This window comes from Danio aesculapii, unplaced genomic scaffold (genome assembly GCF_903798145.1).
Source record: "Danio aesculapii unplaced genomic scaffold, fDanAes4.1, whole genome shotgun sequence".
In the NCBI taxonomy this organism is placed as follows: Eukaryota; Metazoa; Chordata; class Actinopteri; order Cypriniformes; family Danionidae; genus Danio; species Danio aesculapii.
The window spans coordinates 5,001-24,824 of NW_026613721.1; the positions used below are offsets into that span (position 1 = coordinate 5,001).

Below are 19,824 nucleotides of genomic sequence, written 5' to 3' on the forward strand. Positions count from 1 at the left end.
GAATCTGTTTTGAAAGGGTGAACTCTGCAGGTGATCCGTACGGAAACTGCGGAAAAGACACAAAAGGTTCCTTTGCCAAATGTGAAGCACGGTAGGAGAAAACATCAAGCATTGCTGGAGCCCAACATGAGTTTAAATATAGATGGAAAACAGAAAAATGTATGCAGCTTATAATGCATTTTATGATTGATCTTGTTTAATTTACACATAATTATATTCATGCTCTGGCACACAGAAAATGCAGCGCAGTAAAACACATGACAAACTACCAATTTCAGACGTCACATTTGCAAATGTAGTGCATTTTAGCTTTGCTTGTAATTATTTTGTGTATATATAAATAATGCATTATATATTATATTATGAAAATCATTTCGGTGCAATAAACATGAAGGCCTCAGGTTTTGCATGTTTCCTGAGCTAGTAACACTTGTATTGGGGATTATATATTCATTACTTTTATTAATAATTATTGCTATTCAAACAAGTGGTTTCATATTATGTTATAAATGTTTTTTTCTGCATATATATATTACACTTACCGGCCACTTTATTAGGTACACCTTATTAGTACCAGGTTGGACCCCCTTTTGCCTTCGGAACTGCCTTAATCGCTCATGGCATATATTCAACAAGGTACTGGAAATACTCTTCAGAGATTTTGCCCCATATTGACATGATAGCATCACGCAGTTGCTGCAGATTTGTCAGCTGCACATCCATGATTCCAATCTCCCGTTCCACCACATCCCAAAGGTGCTCTATTGGATTGAGCTCTGGTGACTGTGGAGGCCATTTGAGTACAGTGAGCTCATTGTCATGTTCAGGAAATCAGTCTGAGATGATTCGCGCTTTATGACATGGTGCGTTATCCTGCTGGAAGTAGCCATCAGAAGATGGGTACACTGTAGTCATAAAGGAATGGACATGGTCAGCAACAATACTCAGGTAGGCTGGGGTGTTGACACGATGCTCAATTTGTACGAATGGAACCCAAAGTGTGCCAAGAAAAAAATATCCCCCACACCATTACACCCCCAGCACCAGCCTGAACCGTTGATACAAGGCAGGATGGTTCCATGCTTTCATGTTGTTGATGCCAAATTCTGACCCGACCAGCCAAATTTGGCAGCAGAATTCAAGACTCATCAGACCAGGCAACGTTTCTTCAATCTTCTATAGTCTAGGTTTGGTGAGCCTGTGTGAATTGTAGCCTCAGTTTCCTGTTCTTAGCTGACAGGAGTGGCACCCGGTGTGGTCTTCTGCTGCTGTAGCCCATCTGCCTCAAGGTTGGACGTGTTGTGTGTTCCGAGATGCTCTTCTGCAGACCTCGGTTGTAACCTGAAGAGATGGTTGTGCGTGAAAATCCCAGTAGATCAGCAGTTTCTGAAATATTCAGCCCAGCCTGTCTGGCACCAACAACCATGCCACGTTCAAAGTCACTTAAATCACCCTTCTTCCCCATTCTGATGCTCAGTTTGAACTGCAGCAGATCTTCTTGACCATGTCTACATGCCTAAATGCATTGAGTTGCTGCCATGTCTGCTTTTAGAGGACTTCAACATGATTGAAAATGAAAAGAGCCTTCAAATGCTCAGAGCTTTTTGAATCTGCTAGATGTGTTTTGCTAAAAAAAGTCAGCATTTTATTCCCTTCCTTGTTTTCCTATGTTGACTGTAACATATGAATGCCAAAAATATAATTCATTCATTTTCTTTTTGGTTTAGCTCCTTTATTAATCAGGGGTCACCACAGCGGGATGAACCGCCAAATTATCCAGCACGTTTTACGCAGGAGATGCCCTTGCAGCTGCAACCCATCACCGGGAAACACCCACACACTCTCATTCACACACATACACTACGAACAATTTAGCTTACTCAATTCACCAATACCTCATGTCTTTGGACTTGTGGGGAAAACCAGAGCACCCGGAGGAAACCCACACCAAGACAGGGAGAACATGCAAACTCCACACAGAAATGCCAAGTGGTCCAGCCGAGGCTCAAACCAGCAACCTTCTTTCTGTGAGGCGATCGTGCTACCCACTGCGCCACCGTGACGCCCCATGCCAAAAAATAAAAATAAAAAATCTGCAGAGAAATCAAACATTACAGCGAAACAAATAACAGCACAATCAGAGAGCAGAAGCCTGGGGAAAATGTCAGAGTAATTAGCATATGCAGGTAACACCTGTCACACATTGTGCTTTAATTGAGCTCAGATTGGCTGCTTTATCAAGTGCTTCACGGATCATATGCTGGATGAAGTAATTACTGTAATGACAGAAGTGGACAGAGGGAGAGACGGTTTTTCAGCCGCTAATGACTCTTTATTTTGGCCAGAGGGATTGGAGTCTCTCGCCTCTCCTTCCGTCTGTCCGTCTACTTCTTCATTTTTGGACTGGTCTGCGTGAGAAAGAGTCTGTGAATGCAGTAATTGGTGTTTAGCGGAGAGGATGCCTCATTATTTCTCCATGTTTTGGCCGCGCTGGAATCAAAGATGCATGTGCTGGTAGTGTTACGGTGGAGGATGGCTTAAAAACACTGCGTATGTGTCGCACTGGGAAACTCTGATTCATATTATTATTAGGTCTGTGAGGAGGCATTACTGGAGGGTTTAGAGCAGTAGTTCATAACCGGTGGATCACAATCCAAAAAATGGGTCGCAGGTCAGTTTGGATTGGGAAGAAAGCAAGGTTATGTTGAGTAGAAACTTGTACATTTCACAAAAAGTTTACAGAATAAATGACAAATGAGGTTTTAAAGACATTTTAAAGGGGTGGTCCGGAGTGTATTTTGAAGGCTTGGTTGTGTTTGCAAAGCAATGTGTGCTCATGCTTCACTAGTAAAAAAATCACTTATATCTTACTTTGATTATATACAGCTACTCAGCTAAAGCCTAGTTCACACTACAGGATTTTAAACATCGGCAGATCGCTGTGCCGTTCACACTGCATGAGTCTTTTTGTGTCTTTAAATCTCTGGGGTGTTCACACTATACGACACTATGTAAATCAGTGATTCCCAACCCTGTTCCTGAAGGCACACCAACTGTCCACATTTTCCACCTCTCCCTAATCAAACACACCTGAATCAACTATCAGAACATCAGAAGAAACTCCAACACCTGAAGTTAATGGGTCAGATAATGGAGATATTGAAAATATGTACTGTTGGTGTGCCTCTAGGAACAGGGTTGGGAAACACTGATGTAAATGATCCACAAGAGGGAGGTCACTCTACATGATCTGACAACAACTCGTTCCCCAACAGCTCAGTCAAGCTACCAAACCACACCCAATGAAATGTTGAGGGAGGAGCTGTCAGAAAAAGCGGAACACTATTGGCTGCTTGTGTGCTGATGACATCACTGACAGCGTTTCAAGCTTTCAAGGAATGTTACATATGTAATATGTATAAAACACACCCAAAAGCGTGTACACAAGTATGAATAATAAGATGGCTGAGTTTTGTAATTGTGTGGTAATCCTTATTTATAAACAGTACATATGTAAAAATGTGAAGGACAAAGACTTTCAGCACTTCACCAGAATCCTTGTAGTAAAAACATGCAGATATTACACTAAAATCTGTTATGTGAACAAAACAAATAGATAGAAATACGAAAAGAGAGAGAGAAATTTCGGTACAACTTTATTTTAAGTCACAATTCATGATATTAACAAATCATTACTAACACTACTAGCTTAATAAATGAATAATTAGCTGCTTATTAATGATTAGTAGATGTTGGGTTTAGACTTTGGATAATGGATTTTAGATTTTTGGATCAGGGATGTAGAATAAGATCAAACTTTATAACTACTAATTAACAGTTAATAACATAGAAATAGGCAGCTAATAAGCCAGTAGTTAGTAGCATGAATTGTGAAACTCCTCATTTTCCATGTTTCCTCCTGTTGTTTTCCAGAGATGCCAAATGTGGGAAGATCCAGTGTCAGGGCGGAGCCAACCGGCCGGTGATTGGCACCAATGCCGTTTCCATTGAAACCAACATCCCGCTGCAAGAGGGAGGACGAATCCTGTGCCGCGGGACTCACGTTTATCTGGGAGACGACATGCCGGATCCGGGACTCGTGCTCACTGGCACCAAGTGTGGACAAAACATGGTAAAATTATCATTAAAACAGAGCTTTATTGACGTTTACTGTATTATAATGGAACTCAAACTTATTCAGATCTGGCCTGGGTGTTGATTAACAGCATCACAACTGGTTTCATTTTCATTATTATGAGTTTATTTTGAGAAAAACTGACTACATGTTTTAATCTTTAAAGAGCACATAGTTTACCTCTTTTTTTATGATTTAATATTAATATTATGGTTCTTCTGAGTGTGCCAGTTTAGGTTTAGTTTAAAACACAATTCAGATTTTTTTATTATAATGTGTTAAAAAGTGTCATGTTGGGGGCGTGTCCACAGTTCGCTGATTTAGGGGTGTGTTGCTTCACATGTAAATTAGTTTTGGCTTCCCGCCAACGTAACAAGGGGCGGGGCCATGAGCTCACCCGCTCTGCGTTTGCAACAGAGTCTGGCAGGCAGACAGAGAAGGAGAGAGAAAGGATCACCATTCAGTCGTACATGTACGACTCTGACACAGACCAAGCAGAGAGTACAAAATCATTTGTGTCTTTGTACAGTTTTACAGCCAACTGTGTGCTAGTTTCAAGTGCCGAGCTTGTACACAGAAACTAATAACCACGCACACTGAATTAACTTTGACTGAGGCACCAGATGCGCCGCTCGAAGCCGCGACACGGCACACCAGACTCTCTGTGGCGCGGCAGAAACATAAAGTGTCCCGAATCGTCGCGCCACGCATTTTTGAATTCTAAACATAGGTTTCTGCAGCGGTCCGCGGCGCCCAGCCGTCGACTTGAGTGTACCCTGATAGAAACCTATGTTTAGAATTGTAAAACGCATGCTAGTTAAGATCACAGGGAGCTTCTGGGATCGCGAGAAATGCGAACGGCTGAAGTATAAGGTAGACTCAATGAGAAGTACACATGTTTGCAAACCTACCTAAAGATACAACCAATAATTCCGATTAGAGCGATAATGTGGAGAATATTGATCTTGTGTTGAGCCCAATGAGCCTTGCATCTAAAAATAGAGCTAGGGTGATCCTTTAGTGATATCGCTTCGACTCACGCTGAAAATGGCGGACGTGAATCAACAAACTGAGGATATGATGACGCACCTGTCAATCAATATTGGTGGGCGGGGGGACCGCACTCCTACGTAAAGTTGAAAACAGCTCCAATTGGTCCACCGTTTTTTATATTGTTAAATTGAACAAAAAGCACTGGGTGTGTTTATATCACCCCAATATGACAGTCTATACTCCATACATGCACATATGTCTGTCCAAACAGCTTGAAAAGTAGATTTTTTACCATAGGTGCCCTTTAAACTACAGATGACGTTTCTTACTAAATTTAAATGAAAATGTTGTCATTCAGAGCTTTTATTTTGAGTAAATTATAAAAGAAAAAACTTTAATTGCAATGTCTTAAGACAATACTAATATTTAGACTTTGGAAGAGTTAAAAAAATCAGACCTGGATGTTGATCATAACTGGTTTAATTTTCATTATTATGAGTTTATTTGAGTAAAACTGACTCCATGCTTTAATATGTAAACCTCTGATAATGTTTCTTCCTAATTTAAAATGAAAATGTTGTCATTTAGAGCATTTATTTTGTGTAAAAAAAATTGCAGTGTCTTCAGACAATACTAATATTTAAACTTTATGGCTAAAGAGTTAGGAAATCAACAACATGGGCTCATTCTGAAAACGTAGCCCAATATACACTTCTGGAGATCGCGAATAACGTCGCCAGAAGTACATATGACTTTAAAACGAACGATACGGGGTGGTATGATGTCGTTCCTTGTTGCGCTCAACAGCTGACCACTAACCTCCGTTTAACCTCCGGCTTTCTTGCTGTTATCAGCTTGTCCAGTAGCTAGCTAGTAGCTAGTGATGAGTGCATGGGGGTGGGGGGTTTGGGGGATCGCGAAGTGGAGACTGGGGGAGGGTGGGGGGGGTGATGGGATCCGAGAGAAAAAAAGAGAGAAGAAAAGGGCAAAGCCCACAACCCCCCACCCCCCTCAGAATGAGCCTGAGTTGGAAATCAAGATTTGGCATAATAACCCTGATTATTATTCATTCATTCATTTTCTTTTCAGTCCCTTTATTAATCTGAGATCGCCACAGCGGAATGAACCACCAACTTATCCAGCACTTGTTTTATGCAGCGGATGCCCTTCCAGCTGCAACCCATCACTGGGAAACACATACACACTTATTCACACACACATACATACACTACGGACAATTTAGCCTACCCAATTCACCTGTACCGCATGTCTTTGGACTGTGGGGGAAACCGGAGCACCCGGAGGAAACCCACCCGAATGCAGGGAGAACATGCAAACTCCACACAGAAACGCCAACTGAGCCGAGGCTCAAACCAGCGACCTTCTTGCTGTGAGGCGACAGCAATACCTACTGCGCTACTGCGAAGTTTTCAATCGTTGTCGTAAGAAGGATTTGATTTTAATTGCTGAGTTCTTTAATATCTCTGTGTCTAGGGTTGTCACAAAAGCAGTTTTGAAAGATGAACTATATACTGAATTGGTTAATTCTGGTATCCTACCAGTTGAGTCGCAAATTGAAGGACTAGAGGAGCAGGAATTAGTTAAAGTAGCCGAAACCAATGTTGATGCTGTTCCTATTGGGAATGAGCCATATATGGATCCTTTATTTAGCCATTAAACAACAAGAGCATGAAACTCAAATTGTTCATCTTCATGTAACTGAAGTACAAGCTGAGCGAGATATTAAGCTAAAAACTTTGTCACTTGAGGCAGAAGCTCTACGCCTTAAGCCTGTGCCAACTCCGAGTTCTAGACCTTCCTCACCCTTGACTGCTGTTCCTGCACATATAACATCTAGAAATAAACTGATTTGATTGGATTTACTCAGTACTGAAGATCTGAATAATTAATTTCAGTGCCAAACATCTCATTTCTATTTACAAAATTCTTATATTTTCATATCTAATATTTACAAAAGCATTATTTTCCTGGCTCATGGGCTCATATTGAACATAATTTCACCAATAACTTCATATACAGATAATAATTGATGAAATATGTCAAGTGTTGCCTGTGATATTTTGCATTTGAAGATGTTGTTAATGTATAGAACATTTGTGTCACCTTTTCTGGCATTATTTTTCATTTCTGAAAGGTTTTTCTGCCATGCATGTGGACAAAATGTCGTTATTGAGTGGAAATGTACTCATAAGTGTCAATTTTCTCATGAATTAAGGAAAGACTGACATCATGGGTTGCATCGTGACATCATTGGAAATTAATCTGACATCACTGTATTACTGAACTGAAGATGTAAAGCAGTAAATGTGACGCATGTTTCCATGTGTTGGATGGCAGCTGAGTGTTTGGGTGGAGTTGAGCGGATGATTCCATCAGAACCTAATCATGTCTCTCTGTGTGTTTCTGTAGATGTGCATAAACAGGCAGTGTCAGAACATCAGTGTGCTCGGCGTTCATGATTGTTCAGCCAAATGCAGTGGACACGGGGTGAGTCTTCATTAACCCTACTGTTGTCTTTTAGGGTGCTTTCACATCTGGTTCATTTAGTTTGGTTAACATACCTGAGAGTTTCCTTTTTTGGTGCAATTCATTTGAGATTTGGGAAGGTGTGAAAGCAAAAATCATATTCTCATGTGCACTAAAAATGCGAACCAAACAAGTGTACCGAGATCTGCTGAAAGAGGGGGTCTTGGTGTGCTTTCAGATGAACCCTTAAGTGGTTAATTTGTGCTGACAAGGTGTCTGCAGATCCCGAAAAAGTCTTTATAAAGCCCTGTTACGCCCAAAGACGTATATTCCATTGCTTTATTATTATTATTTACTATATCATTGCTTGTATTTTTCCTCCCATTCTTTTTCTCCTAATTACTGTAATCTCATATTACTAGGGCTTTAATCTCAACATTTCGGCTTTATTTTTGTTATATTTTGGCTTTATTTTTATAATATTACGACTTTATTCTCCTATCATTACAACTTTATTCTCATAAATTTGCAACTTTATTCTTGTATCACTACGACTTTATTCGTTTTGAATTTCTTGTACTATTTCGACTTTATTTTTGTAATATTGCGACTTTATTCTCGTATCACTACAAATTAATTCTCTTAACATTTCGACTTTATTCTTGGAATATTTCGACTATTTTTGTAATATTAAGAATTTAATCTTATTGCTACGACTTTATTCTTGTAACATTGTTCTCATAATATTTCAACATTATTTTGTAATACTACAACTTTTATCTCGTATCACTATGACTTCATTCTCATATTTCAACTTTATTTTTGTGATATTACGACTTTATTCTCTTATCACTACGACTTATTTTCGTAGCTTTTTGAATTTGTTTTTGTAATATTTTTTACTTTATTTTTGTAATATTATGACTAATCTTATATCACTATATCACTTATATCGTAATATTTTGACTGTATTTTTGTATTATTACTACTTTAATGTCATATCACTACGACTTATTCTCGTAACATTTCGCTGTTATTCTCATATTTCAACTTTATTTTTGTCATATTGCGACTTTTGTCTTGTTTCACTTTAACTTTATTGTTGTAACCTTTCGACTTTATTCTCATATTATTTCAACTTTATTTTTGTAATATTATGAATTTAATCTCATATCACTACGACATTATTCTTGAAACATTTCGACATTATTCTCGTAATATTTTGACTTTATTTTTGTAATATTATGACTTTATCTCATATCACTATGACATCATTCTCGTAATATTTTGACTTTATTTTTGTCATATTCCTACTTTAATGTCGTATCACTGTGACTTTTTTCTCTTAACATTTAGACTTCATTCTCATAATATTTTGACTTTACTCATAATAAATTTACTTTAATCCCATATCACCACGACTTTATTCTCGTAACATTTCAACTTTATTTGTGTGATATTACAACTTTTGTCTCGTATCACTTCGACTTTATTCTCGTAACTTTTCGACTTTATTATTTTAATATTTCGACTTTATTTTTGTAATATTGCGACTTTAATATCCTCACTGAATTTATTCTTGCAACATTTTGGCCCAATCCCAATTCTATTTTTGTACCCCTTCCCCTTGGCCCTTGCATTCGAGCATGAAGGGGAAGGGCTTCAAAATTTACCCCTAAGAACTGGGACAGCACCTGCACACGTCATCATATGTCATCACGATCTCTTGCTTCATATGAGGTCGACGATGGCGACTGCTGCAGTTATTCCAGTTATGCTATTTTTTGGTATTTATCTTCAGGAGATCACTGAAGGCATAAATTATGTTATCATAACAATCTAATGTAGCAATAAGATTGTAACAGTACTGTGCATTTACACAGTGGCCATATTTATCAATGTAAACACACCAAAAACAACATTAACATTATAGCAGACGCTGTAAAAAGCTAATTCTCAGCCACTAGACTTTTCTGACAGGGTATTCCAGTGTCATCGAGTGTCAGAATGTTGTAGGACTGCTGTACAGAGGTTATTATTAGGGATTATAGATCGCTAATATATCACGAAATTTAGCTGTTTTTATTTTAGCTGTTTTTTTAAAAAGCATGATGGTAAAACAGGAACGCGGTTATGAATATATTAAAACATGTGTTTGTTTGTTTGTTGTAAAAATTCATAATAATGACAAAAAATACTAATTTGTGGATCTCCCTACATCCGGGGGCAGCTGTGCCTAGTGTATTCTGGGAAATTTTTCTTACCCCTTGAATGTTTTATAGAAGTTTGAACTCATAATCTCCATAGACTTATACATCAACTAAAGAAGCACATGAGGTGCAGAAATGATTTTGATAAGATGATCCGTGCTGAATCTAATATCTCGTTCATGTCAGGATTATCATAATTATACAATGAAAACTCATCATTATGTCATCAGGCTTATAAATTATTCATTTCTTATGGCTGCAATCATAATATCACATTAAACCTGTATTATTTTTTCAGTAACGACAATAAAGTCACAGTACACAACACACATTGTTTCAAGGCATTTTAATATCTTAATATTTTCATAGTTTGATATTAGAGATGGCTTAAAATAGTTACATTTTGTGGGGAAAAAGGTAGCTCTTTAGATTAGGTACCAATTCTCACTATTAACTAGTGACTTATAACAAGCCTATTATTAAGATACTGACTGTTCATTTGTACTTATAAAGCACATATTCAGCATGATTCATTCCCACTACCTAAATAACTATTAATGAGCAGCAAATTAGGAGTTTTAAGATAAAGAGTTAATGGTGTAATAGTAGTGAAAATTGTTCCTTAAAATAAAATGTAATCAAGAATGTGAGATTTACTATATTTCGCCATTGTTGTTTTGGTTGTGCATGCCTATAGATTCAATTTAAAAAACAAATGCATCACAAATTTGCATGCTTTTAGTGTAAACTTTGAAACTCTTCTTCTAAAGTCTGCATTTTCAGATCCACAAATGTGCACCATTATATCTAACTTTGAGTAATAATTCACACCATATACCACTGGTTTAGTACCTGTCTATTATTCCTTCATTCATTTTCCTTCGGCTTAGTCCTTTATTCAATTTAATTCACCTATATTTGTGTAGCGCTTTTACAATGTAAATTGTGTCAAAGCAGCTTCATATAAAAGGTCACAGTAAATAGGAACAGTGTAGTTCAGTTTGTAGTGTTTAAGTTCAGTTCAGTTTAGCTCAGTTCAGTGTGGTTTAATAATCACTACTGAGAGTCCAAATATTGAAGAGCAAATCCAACGATACGCAGCTCTACAGATCCCGAACCATGCAAGCCAGCGGCGACAGCGGAGAGGGAAAAAAAACTTCACTAAATGGCGAAAGTGAAGAAAAAAACCTTGAGCGAAACCAGGCTCAGTTGGGCACGACCATTTTAATTTCTCCGCTGGCCAAACGTCTTGTGCAGAGCTGCAGTCTCAGCGGCGGAGGCTGGAAGCTGGCCTCAGCGAAGACTCGTCTGTCTCTGGAGCGTCACAGGAATCAGTCTCATGTTCTCCACTCCTCCATGACCACCACAGCAGCTGCTCAGGATACGGCCTGGTCCAGGATATGGAAACCTTGGGATCATCTCATCGCTTGTCTTGGATCGAATCAGTGAGTCTGCATAGCCTTTATTTGTCAGGGGTCGCCACAACGGAATGAACCGATAACTTTTCCAGCATATGTTTTACACAATGGATGCCCTTCCAGCCACAACACAGTACTGGAAAACACCCATACACTCTCACATTCACACACACAAACTATATGGCCAATATTGTTTAGCCAATTCACCTAAAGTGCATGTGTTTGGACTGTGGGGGAAACCGGAGCACTTGGAGGAAACACAGGAACATGCAAACTCTATACAGAAATGCCAACTGGCCCAGCCAGGACTCAAACCAGCAACTTTCTTGCTGTGAGGTGACAGTGCTAACCACTGAGCCACCGTGCCGCCTATTATAACTATATTAACTGTTCATTAGCTCTTCACATGCCTAATCAATATACCTAAACCCAACAATTACCTCAATAACTATAAATAAGCACCTAATTGGTAGTTCATTGAGCTAAAAGTCTTAGATAATGGATTGATAATTGCAAAAATTGTTCATTAAAATAAAGTGTGACCCTAACTTGATATAATGATTACAAAAAAATAAGACTTTCCATTCAAACAGCTGTTTATGAATATAAGATGTCAGTATAAATGAGATGAATAGATGTAGCATTGTAGGTTTACTCCAAGCGGCAACCTCCCGCTCTCCCTCGGGAAGCCAATACGGAAGTAACTGAAACTGCAATTCATCAAAATTCTGCTAGTCCTGGCTCCATAATAGAGCAAATTGCAATAGAGCCCACTGTTAGAATGGCCAACTTTACAGCAGAAAAAAATATGTTTACAGCCTGGTACAAAGAACGATTTTGGTTTATATAGCTATTATTACCCTTCATGACAACTGTGAGGGGGTGAATTTTTTTATAACTCATCCATTTCCTTTATATTAGGTTATATTAAGTCTGCATAATTAAGGGTGTGGCCACTTGAGTGACAGCTAGGTCTCGCTGGTCGCCGTCACTTCACCTCAGCTGAATCCGGCAGATTAGCCACTGATCTCGGCATATTCATCCTATTTTTGTTTTGTTTTATGTGGCTTTACACAGTCAGCTGCCTTTTGGACTTATTTCTTACAATTATCAGATGATATGGGATGCTGTGTGCACTTAATTGTGCTCACAAACCGTTCATGTGGCCTCGTTTCCCATGTGAGTAAAGTTATATACTTATATACCATCTCTATAAATGTATTTGTTTTATTTAAGATCATTTATCATTAATATTTTTCTTTAGACCTGTAAAGCACTCCAGAATGTGACAGATTGATTAGCTGTAGGCTCTAGAACAGTCATCTGAAGCGTTATCATACAGTGTCATGCCTGGATTTCATCAATAGTCTTGCATTTACTAACACACACTATATTTGAAGTGTTTGGAAGTAATTCGCGTTTTCCTCCTGTAGAAAAACGTCATAAGAATAATGTTTAGTGGCTCAATGTATGACTACAGTGTTTTTAAAAGTCTTTATTGATATAGTGTACAGTCAAGCACATGTGGTCACAACACAAACGAGTCGCAGGTAATAAAGTATCAAGCTTTTCTCCCAAAATAAAGTCTGTCTGCCAGGTCTAAGCAAAGTGCCAGCAGGTGTCTGTAGCTCCGCTCACTCTCTGCCTCTTTGCCCTTGTTTGGTATCCCGCCGTGGGTGCGATGACGCGCAAACAAAATGGCGACGGTTGGCCGCGCCTACTTGTAGCTTCTTTTGCAGTGTTCAGAAACCTATGGGTGACGTCACGGATGCTACGTCCATATATTTTACAGTCTATGGTTTACTCCTATAAAGTGAATATGCATTTCACTAGAATATACATTTCACTTGTAAACACAAAATGATAGTAGTTTCGTTTTGCTGAATTTTTATTAATGTAAATGCTCAGAGATCGAATAGAAAATGGATTATTTGCAATATGATTTCAAGAGGGGATTTTGGTTATGCTTAACATAATTATAGTGATTCTGACACAAGCTGAAGGCAACAAAAGACCTTTATTTCCAGTCATTCTCTGTTTGTGCTGTAATGTAAAAACATGTCATTATTCTCATCGTTTCCCTGAGCGAATCGATCGATCAGTCGTCCTCAATAACCTCATATATCAGGTTTCTACTCTGAAACACTACCAAAGCGGTTTTGTTTCAAAGACATGCGGTACGCTTTACTTTTTTTTAATCACAAGTGAGTTTAATTTGAGATGTTTATGTGTTTGAAACACTAGAGCAGATGAGAATGTTCAAAACTAACATCCAAACCAAGAGCCAAGGGTTTTACATGTAGATTAAACATTACTCACCAGCTGGACGCTAACTTTATTAGAAACTGCAATGTAATACTTGACTTTAAATCAAACTGATCAGACTCGCACTGAAGCATTTAAATCATGCAAACATTCCAATTAAGCAAACCTTTACACCATATGTTTAAAGAATGAAAACCAGGGGTTTTGGATTTCCACCTGAACTTTTACAGTATATGCAGTGCGATGATGAATAATTGGTCACAATTTACAAAACGTTAGTTAATGTATTTATTAACATGAACGAATAATGAACAATACTTGTAAAGCATTAATTAATCATAGTTCAACATTAACTAATGCATTTTTAAATTCGAATTCAAGCTTGTTAACATTAGTTAATGCAGTGTTTCCCAACCCTTTTCCTGGAGGCACACCAACAGTACATATTTTGGATGTCTCCCTTACCTGACTAATTAACTTCAGGTTTTGGAGTCTCTTCTTATGTTCTAATTAGGTGATTCAGGTGTGTTTGATTATGGAGACATTGAAAATGTGTACTGTTGGTGTGCCTTCAGGAACAGGGTTGGGAAACACTTAGTTAATGCACCGTGAGTTAGCATGAACTAACAATGAATGACTTTATTATCTAACGATAGCAAAGATGAAGAAATACTATAAATATTGTGTTGTTTATTGTCTCTTTATGTTTATAAATACATTAACTTTATTATAAAGTGTAAATTATCCCACAGTAAGAGTGTTTTTATGTTCATGTTTTTGTGATGTGACAGATGGACTTTTTATAGACCTATTTACATGTTTGTCTCTAATGTGCATGTAAAATTGTCATATTGTATTATAATACAATATAAAGTATAAAATAAAGTTTGTTTCAAAGTATATAACATATATTCATTTAAATTATATATATATATATATATATATATATATATATATATATATATATATATATATATATATATATATATATATATATATATATATATATATATATATATATAGTTAAAGTCATTTGAAGTTATTTTTTTCCCCCAATTTTTGTTTAACGGACAGACAATTTTTTTCAACACATTTCTAATCATAATAGTTTTAATAACTCATCTCTAATAACTGATTTATTTTATCTTTGCCATGATGACAGTAAATAATATTTGACTAGATATTTTTCATTATACTAATATTCAGCTTAAAGTGACATTTAAAGGCTTAACTGGGTTAATTAGGTTAACTAGGCAGGTTAGAGTAATTAGGCAAGTTATTGTATAACGATGGTTTGTTCTGTAGACAGTCGGAAAAAAATATAGCTTAAGGGGGCTAATAATTTTGACCTTAAAATAGTTTAAAAAATTATAAACTGCTTTTATTCAAGCCGAAATAAAACAAATAAGACTTTCTCCAGAAGAAAAAATATTATCAGACATACTGTGAAAATTTCCTTGCTCTGTTAAACATCATTTGAGAAATATTTTAAAAAGAAGTCGGTGCCAGTGGTGTAGTGGTTAGTGCGTCGACACATGCACTCCGGTGCTCACGGCGACCCGAGTTTGATTCCGCCTCGTGGTCCTATGCCGATCCCTCCCCTCTCTCTGCTCCCCACACTTTCCTGTCAATACTCTCTACTGTCCTCTCAAATAAAGGTGAAAACCCCTATAAATTATTATAAAAAGAAAAAACAAGAAAACAAGAAATAAACAGGGAGCCAAAAATTCTGACTTCAGCTATATATATATATATATATAATTAGCATATATCAGATTAAGTGTTTTATTTTTACATAAACATATCTAAGTTGACTGAATATAACATTATATCACCCATTTTATTTTTACAAAAACATATTTGAATAAAGGGCAACGCAGTGGCGCAGTAGGTAGTGCTGTTGCCTCACAGCAAGAAGGTCGCTGGTTCGAGCCTCGACTGGGTCAGTTGGCATTTCTGTGTGGAGTTTGTATGTTCTCCCTGCGTTCGCGTATCCTCTGGGTCCAAAGACATGCGGTACAGGTGAATTGGGTAAGCTAAATTGTGCGTTGTGTATGTGAGTGAGTGAGTGTGTATGGATGTTTCCCAGTGATGGGTTGCGGCTGGAAGGGCATCCGCTGCATAAAACGTGTTGGATGAGTTGGCGGTTCATTCCGTTGTGGCGACCTCGGATTAATAAAGGGACCAAGCCGAAAAGAAAATAAATGAACGAATGAATGAATATTTAAATAAAAAAATGTATGTTACATTAACTCCATGTAATATCCTTCTATGCATGTAAAATTACATCTGACACCAAGATGTTTTGTCAGATTCATGCTGAATGAATATGTTTTTTTATTTATTTTTTTTTTATTGATGCATGGTTTGATAGGATAGGATTATATCCTATGTATAATATGTTATATCCTATTATATAATATTTGTCTAAAATATACTACCACTTTAAAAATCAGGAATCTGAGCATTCAAAAAATCTGAATAACGAGAAAATTGTGTTTAAAGCTGTCCACATTAAGTTCTCAGCAATGCACACTACTAATCAAAATGCTGAGTTTGCGTTTATTTAGAGTAGGAATATTACTAAATGCTTCATGGAACATAATCTTAATCAGCTCAGTCCCTTATTTATCAGGGGTTGCCAAAGTGGAGTGAACTGCCAACTATTCCAGCATATGTTTTACACAGCGGATGTGTCACGTGTAAATAAGGGTATAGAGAAGGATCCAATATGCAAGTAAAAGTTTAATAGACACTGTCAAATTAAGCCAACAGGGCTACAAATGGAGGGCGAGGACACTGGGATACTGGGGCAGGAACCCTCCTCTTAGTCCTGAGCACATACAGACTCACATAAGCAAACACAACTAACTGACAAGGAAACATAGAAACGTAGCCCAGATATAGGCACAATAATGAACCTCAGCTGGTGATCAAATCAAACAGCTGAGTGCCCTCATAACACGTGACCAAACAAATACACGTGTACAAACAAACAACACAAACCCACGTGACAAAACAGATACTCCGGAAAGCACACAAACCTGCAACCGTGACAGGATGCCCTATCCAGAATCCAGTACTGGGAAACACTCATACACACTCATTCATTCACACACATACACACACACACACACACACACACACACACACATGTGTTTGGACTGTGGGGGAAATCGGAGCACCCAGAGGAAACCCACGCCAACACGGAGAGAACATGCAAACTCCACACAGAAACACCAACTGGCGCAGCTGGGGCTCGAACCAGCGACCTTCTTGCTGTGAGGCGACAGTGCCAACCCCTAAGCCACCGTGCCGCCCTTTGGCAAACAATAAAAATCAAAATTTTTGGTCCATGATCACAAATGAGGTTTTCTGAATTCACGCCATCCTTGTTGGAAAGCTTGGTCTCCACACTCTTTTACATGTTTACATCATCTGAAAGTCTTCCAGCTTTTTAAAATCCTCCTTTAATTAAGTAAAGTGTGTTTAGATCACCGTAAAACAGAGTCCAGATGAGCTCTGCGTAAATACGGAGGGCTGAAACCTGACGGAGCAAGAGCGTTTCAGCATCTGAGCAGCAGGTTTGAACAGATCCTGAAGAGCATGAATGAGCTCACGATTCTCCAGATTAGATCAAGATGTTCCTCTGGGTCGAACATCTGCAGCTCATCAGCACAAAAAAAGAGGAGAAGCAGAAAGAAACGCTGCCGGCTGGAGAAAGAGGAAGCGCTGGAGTGTTTGATGGATGTTGAGGAGATTTACAGCAAATGCAGGACCTCAAATCTGCTCCGCAAACACACTGTAAACCTACAGGATCATTTCCTACATACAGTTAAAATCTAAATTATTAGCCCTCCTTTTCTTTCAAATATTTCCCAAATGATGTTTAACAGATTCAGGAATTTTTCACAGTATTTCCTATAATATTTTTTCTTCTGGAGAAAGTCTTATTTTTTTATTTCAGCTAGAATAAAAGCAGTTTTTATATTTTTAAGCTATTTTAAGGTCAATATTATTAGCCCCCTTAAGCAATATTTGTTTTGGATTGTCTACAGAACAAACCACTGTGATATGATGATTGCCTAATTACTCTAACTTTAACCTAATTAAACTAGTTAAGCCTTTAAATGTTTAAGTTGAATGCTTGTATCCTGAAAAATATCTAGTCAAATATTATTTACTGTCATCATGACAGATAAAATAAATCAATAATTAGAAATTAGTTATTAAAATTATTATGTTTAGAAATGTGTTGAAAAAAATTATTTCCATTAAACAGAAATTGAGGAGAAAAATATACAGCGGGTCTAATAATTCTGACTTTAAGTGAAGTTTCATAAACTAATTTCGAGAGGAGCACGTGATATGATTGAGCACGTCTGGCCACTCATCTGTAATCAGTAATAATCCAATCAGAGTGATCCTAGTTTACTATAAATGGATCATTTTCTCCCTACTGTTCAATCTTCGTTTGGAAGAATCCCCCCTTCCACCCCATCTCCTCTTTTTCCTCCCTTTTCTAAAGGGGGAGCTCTCGAGACCTACCTGATCTCGGATCTCCTGATATGCTTATCGACCGGGCGGGAGCCCTGGGCTCAAATATCTCCGAGCTCAGGGTTCTCTCCCGGGACAGCATGCCAAACCTGCTTTATACGCCAAGCATATCTAAGTGGGAACTCTCGAAATGTATGTTGTCACGATCATCATCAGAATTATAAGCCCCCTTTAAATCTTTCTTCTTTTTTAAATATTTCCCAAATGATGTTCAACAGAGCCAGGACATTTTCACAGTATGTCTGATAATATTTTTTCTTAAGGAAAAAAGTCTTATTTGTTTTATTCCGGCTAGAATAAAACCATTGTTTTATTTTTTAAAAACCATTTTAAGGTCAAAATTATTAGCCTCTTTAAGCTATATATTTTTTCGATAGTCTAAAGAACAAACAACACAATCTCACGGCAATTCGTAACTTTTTGATTTAGTGGCTAATTCGTATGAATTCTTACGATCTAATTCGTACATTTTCATACGATTTGCTCATCCCCCAATGACGGTTGGGTTTAGGGGTGGAGTTAGGTGCCACGCCTCCTTTTTAAAATCATATAATTTCGTACGAATGAACTCGTACGAATTCGTACGAATTAGCCACTAAACTGACAAAACGTAAAATACTTACGTTTTCTTGTGAGTTCAGACTGGAATGAACCATCATTATACAATAACTTGCCTAATTACCCTAACCTGCCTAGTAAACCTAATTAACCTAGTTAAGCCTTTAAATGTCCCTTTAAGCTGTATAGAAGTGTCTTGAAAAATATCAAGTCTAATATTATTTACTCTCATCATGGCAAAGAGAAAATAAATCAGTTATTAGAAATGAGTTATCAAAACTATTATGATTAGAAATGTGTTGAAAAAATCCTCTCTACGTTAAACAGAAATTGGGGGAAAAAAATAACAGGGGGGCTAATATTTCAGTGGGGCTAATAATTCTAACTTCAACTGTACATGGGCCATATCCCATCTGTGCCACATGAGAGAAAAAAATCTGAATTGAGTCACTTGAAGCATACAGTGAAAATCCAACCAGTTTTAGTTAATAGCCAGATACAGTTTATTTTATGATGAGCACTTGTTGTGTGTATTGCCTGTTTTTATTGAATTGCTGATTGAATCCTCAATTGTAATTTGCTTTGGACTAAAGCGTCTGCTAAATGACTACATCTAAATGCACACAAAAACATTTCTTTTTTGACATTTTTAGTTGACTCAACTTAAATGGAGTCAAGTGCGATGTTTGTGTTAAATGTTAAGTCAACTCAAAGCTGTGCAACGAGTTGCCTTTTTTACAATTTTAAGTTTTAATGGGGGTTTTTTCAGCGCTGGAGAGGTGAATCTGAAAATAATTTTTCTAGATCATATTTCATGCCAAAATCTAAAAACAGTTACTCAAAAACCTTTATTTTAGAACTAATGATTTAACAGAATTACTATTTAGGACCACTCATCATTTCTGCGTTGTGAATGTAATAATTAAGCTTATTTAAACACCCGGTGTATATTGTACTGCAAATAACCATACAAATATATATTTTTATATACAATACAATACAATAATACACTACTTTATTGTCAGACTTGCATCTGAAATATTTCTTGCATAACACCATGATAAATACTCCTTACAAAAAGTCAAAGACATACAAAAAACAGTTCATTTTACACAGGCCTTATTCAGCTGCAAGACAGCCTGATGAACAAATGCCTTTTTTAATTTCACTTTATTAAAACTTGGGACTCAAAATCGACGGT

The 19,824-nt window shown here is 37.3% G+C and overlaps 1 protein-coding gene across 1 annotated transcript in view; it reads left to right on the plus strand.

Annotated features, from left to right (window-relative positions):
• The window catches only part of LOC130220251 (disintegrin and metalloproteinase domain-containing protein 12-like), a gene marked incomplete at its 5' end in the record, with an annotated part of 48,691 nt that overhangs the window by 3,329 nt on the left and 25,538 nt on the right, over window positions 1-19,824 (plus strand). The window contains 3 exons of the mRNA XM_056452631.1: window positions 1-91; window positions 3,934-4,132; window positions 7,559-7,636. The exon at window positions 1-91 is cut by the window's left edge and continues 18 nt beyond it. Coding sequence (XP_056308606.1) covers window positions 1-91; window positions 3,934-4,132; window positions 7,559-7,636 — 368 coding nt within the window. The remainder of the gene's footprint in view (window positions 92-3,933; window positions 4,133-7,558; window positions 7,637-19,824) is intronic.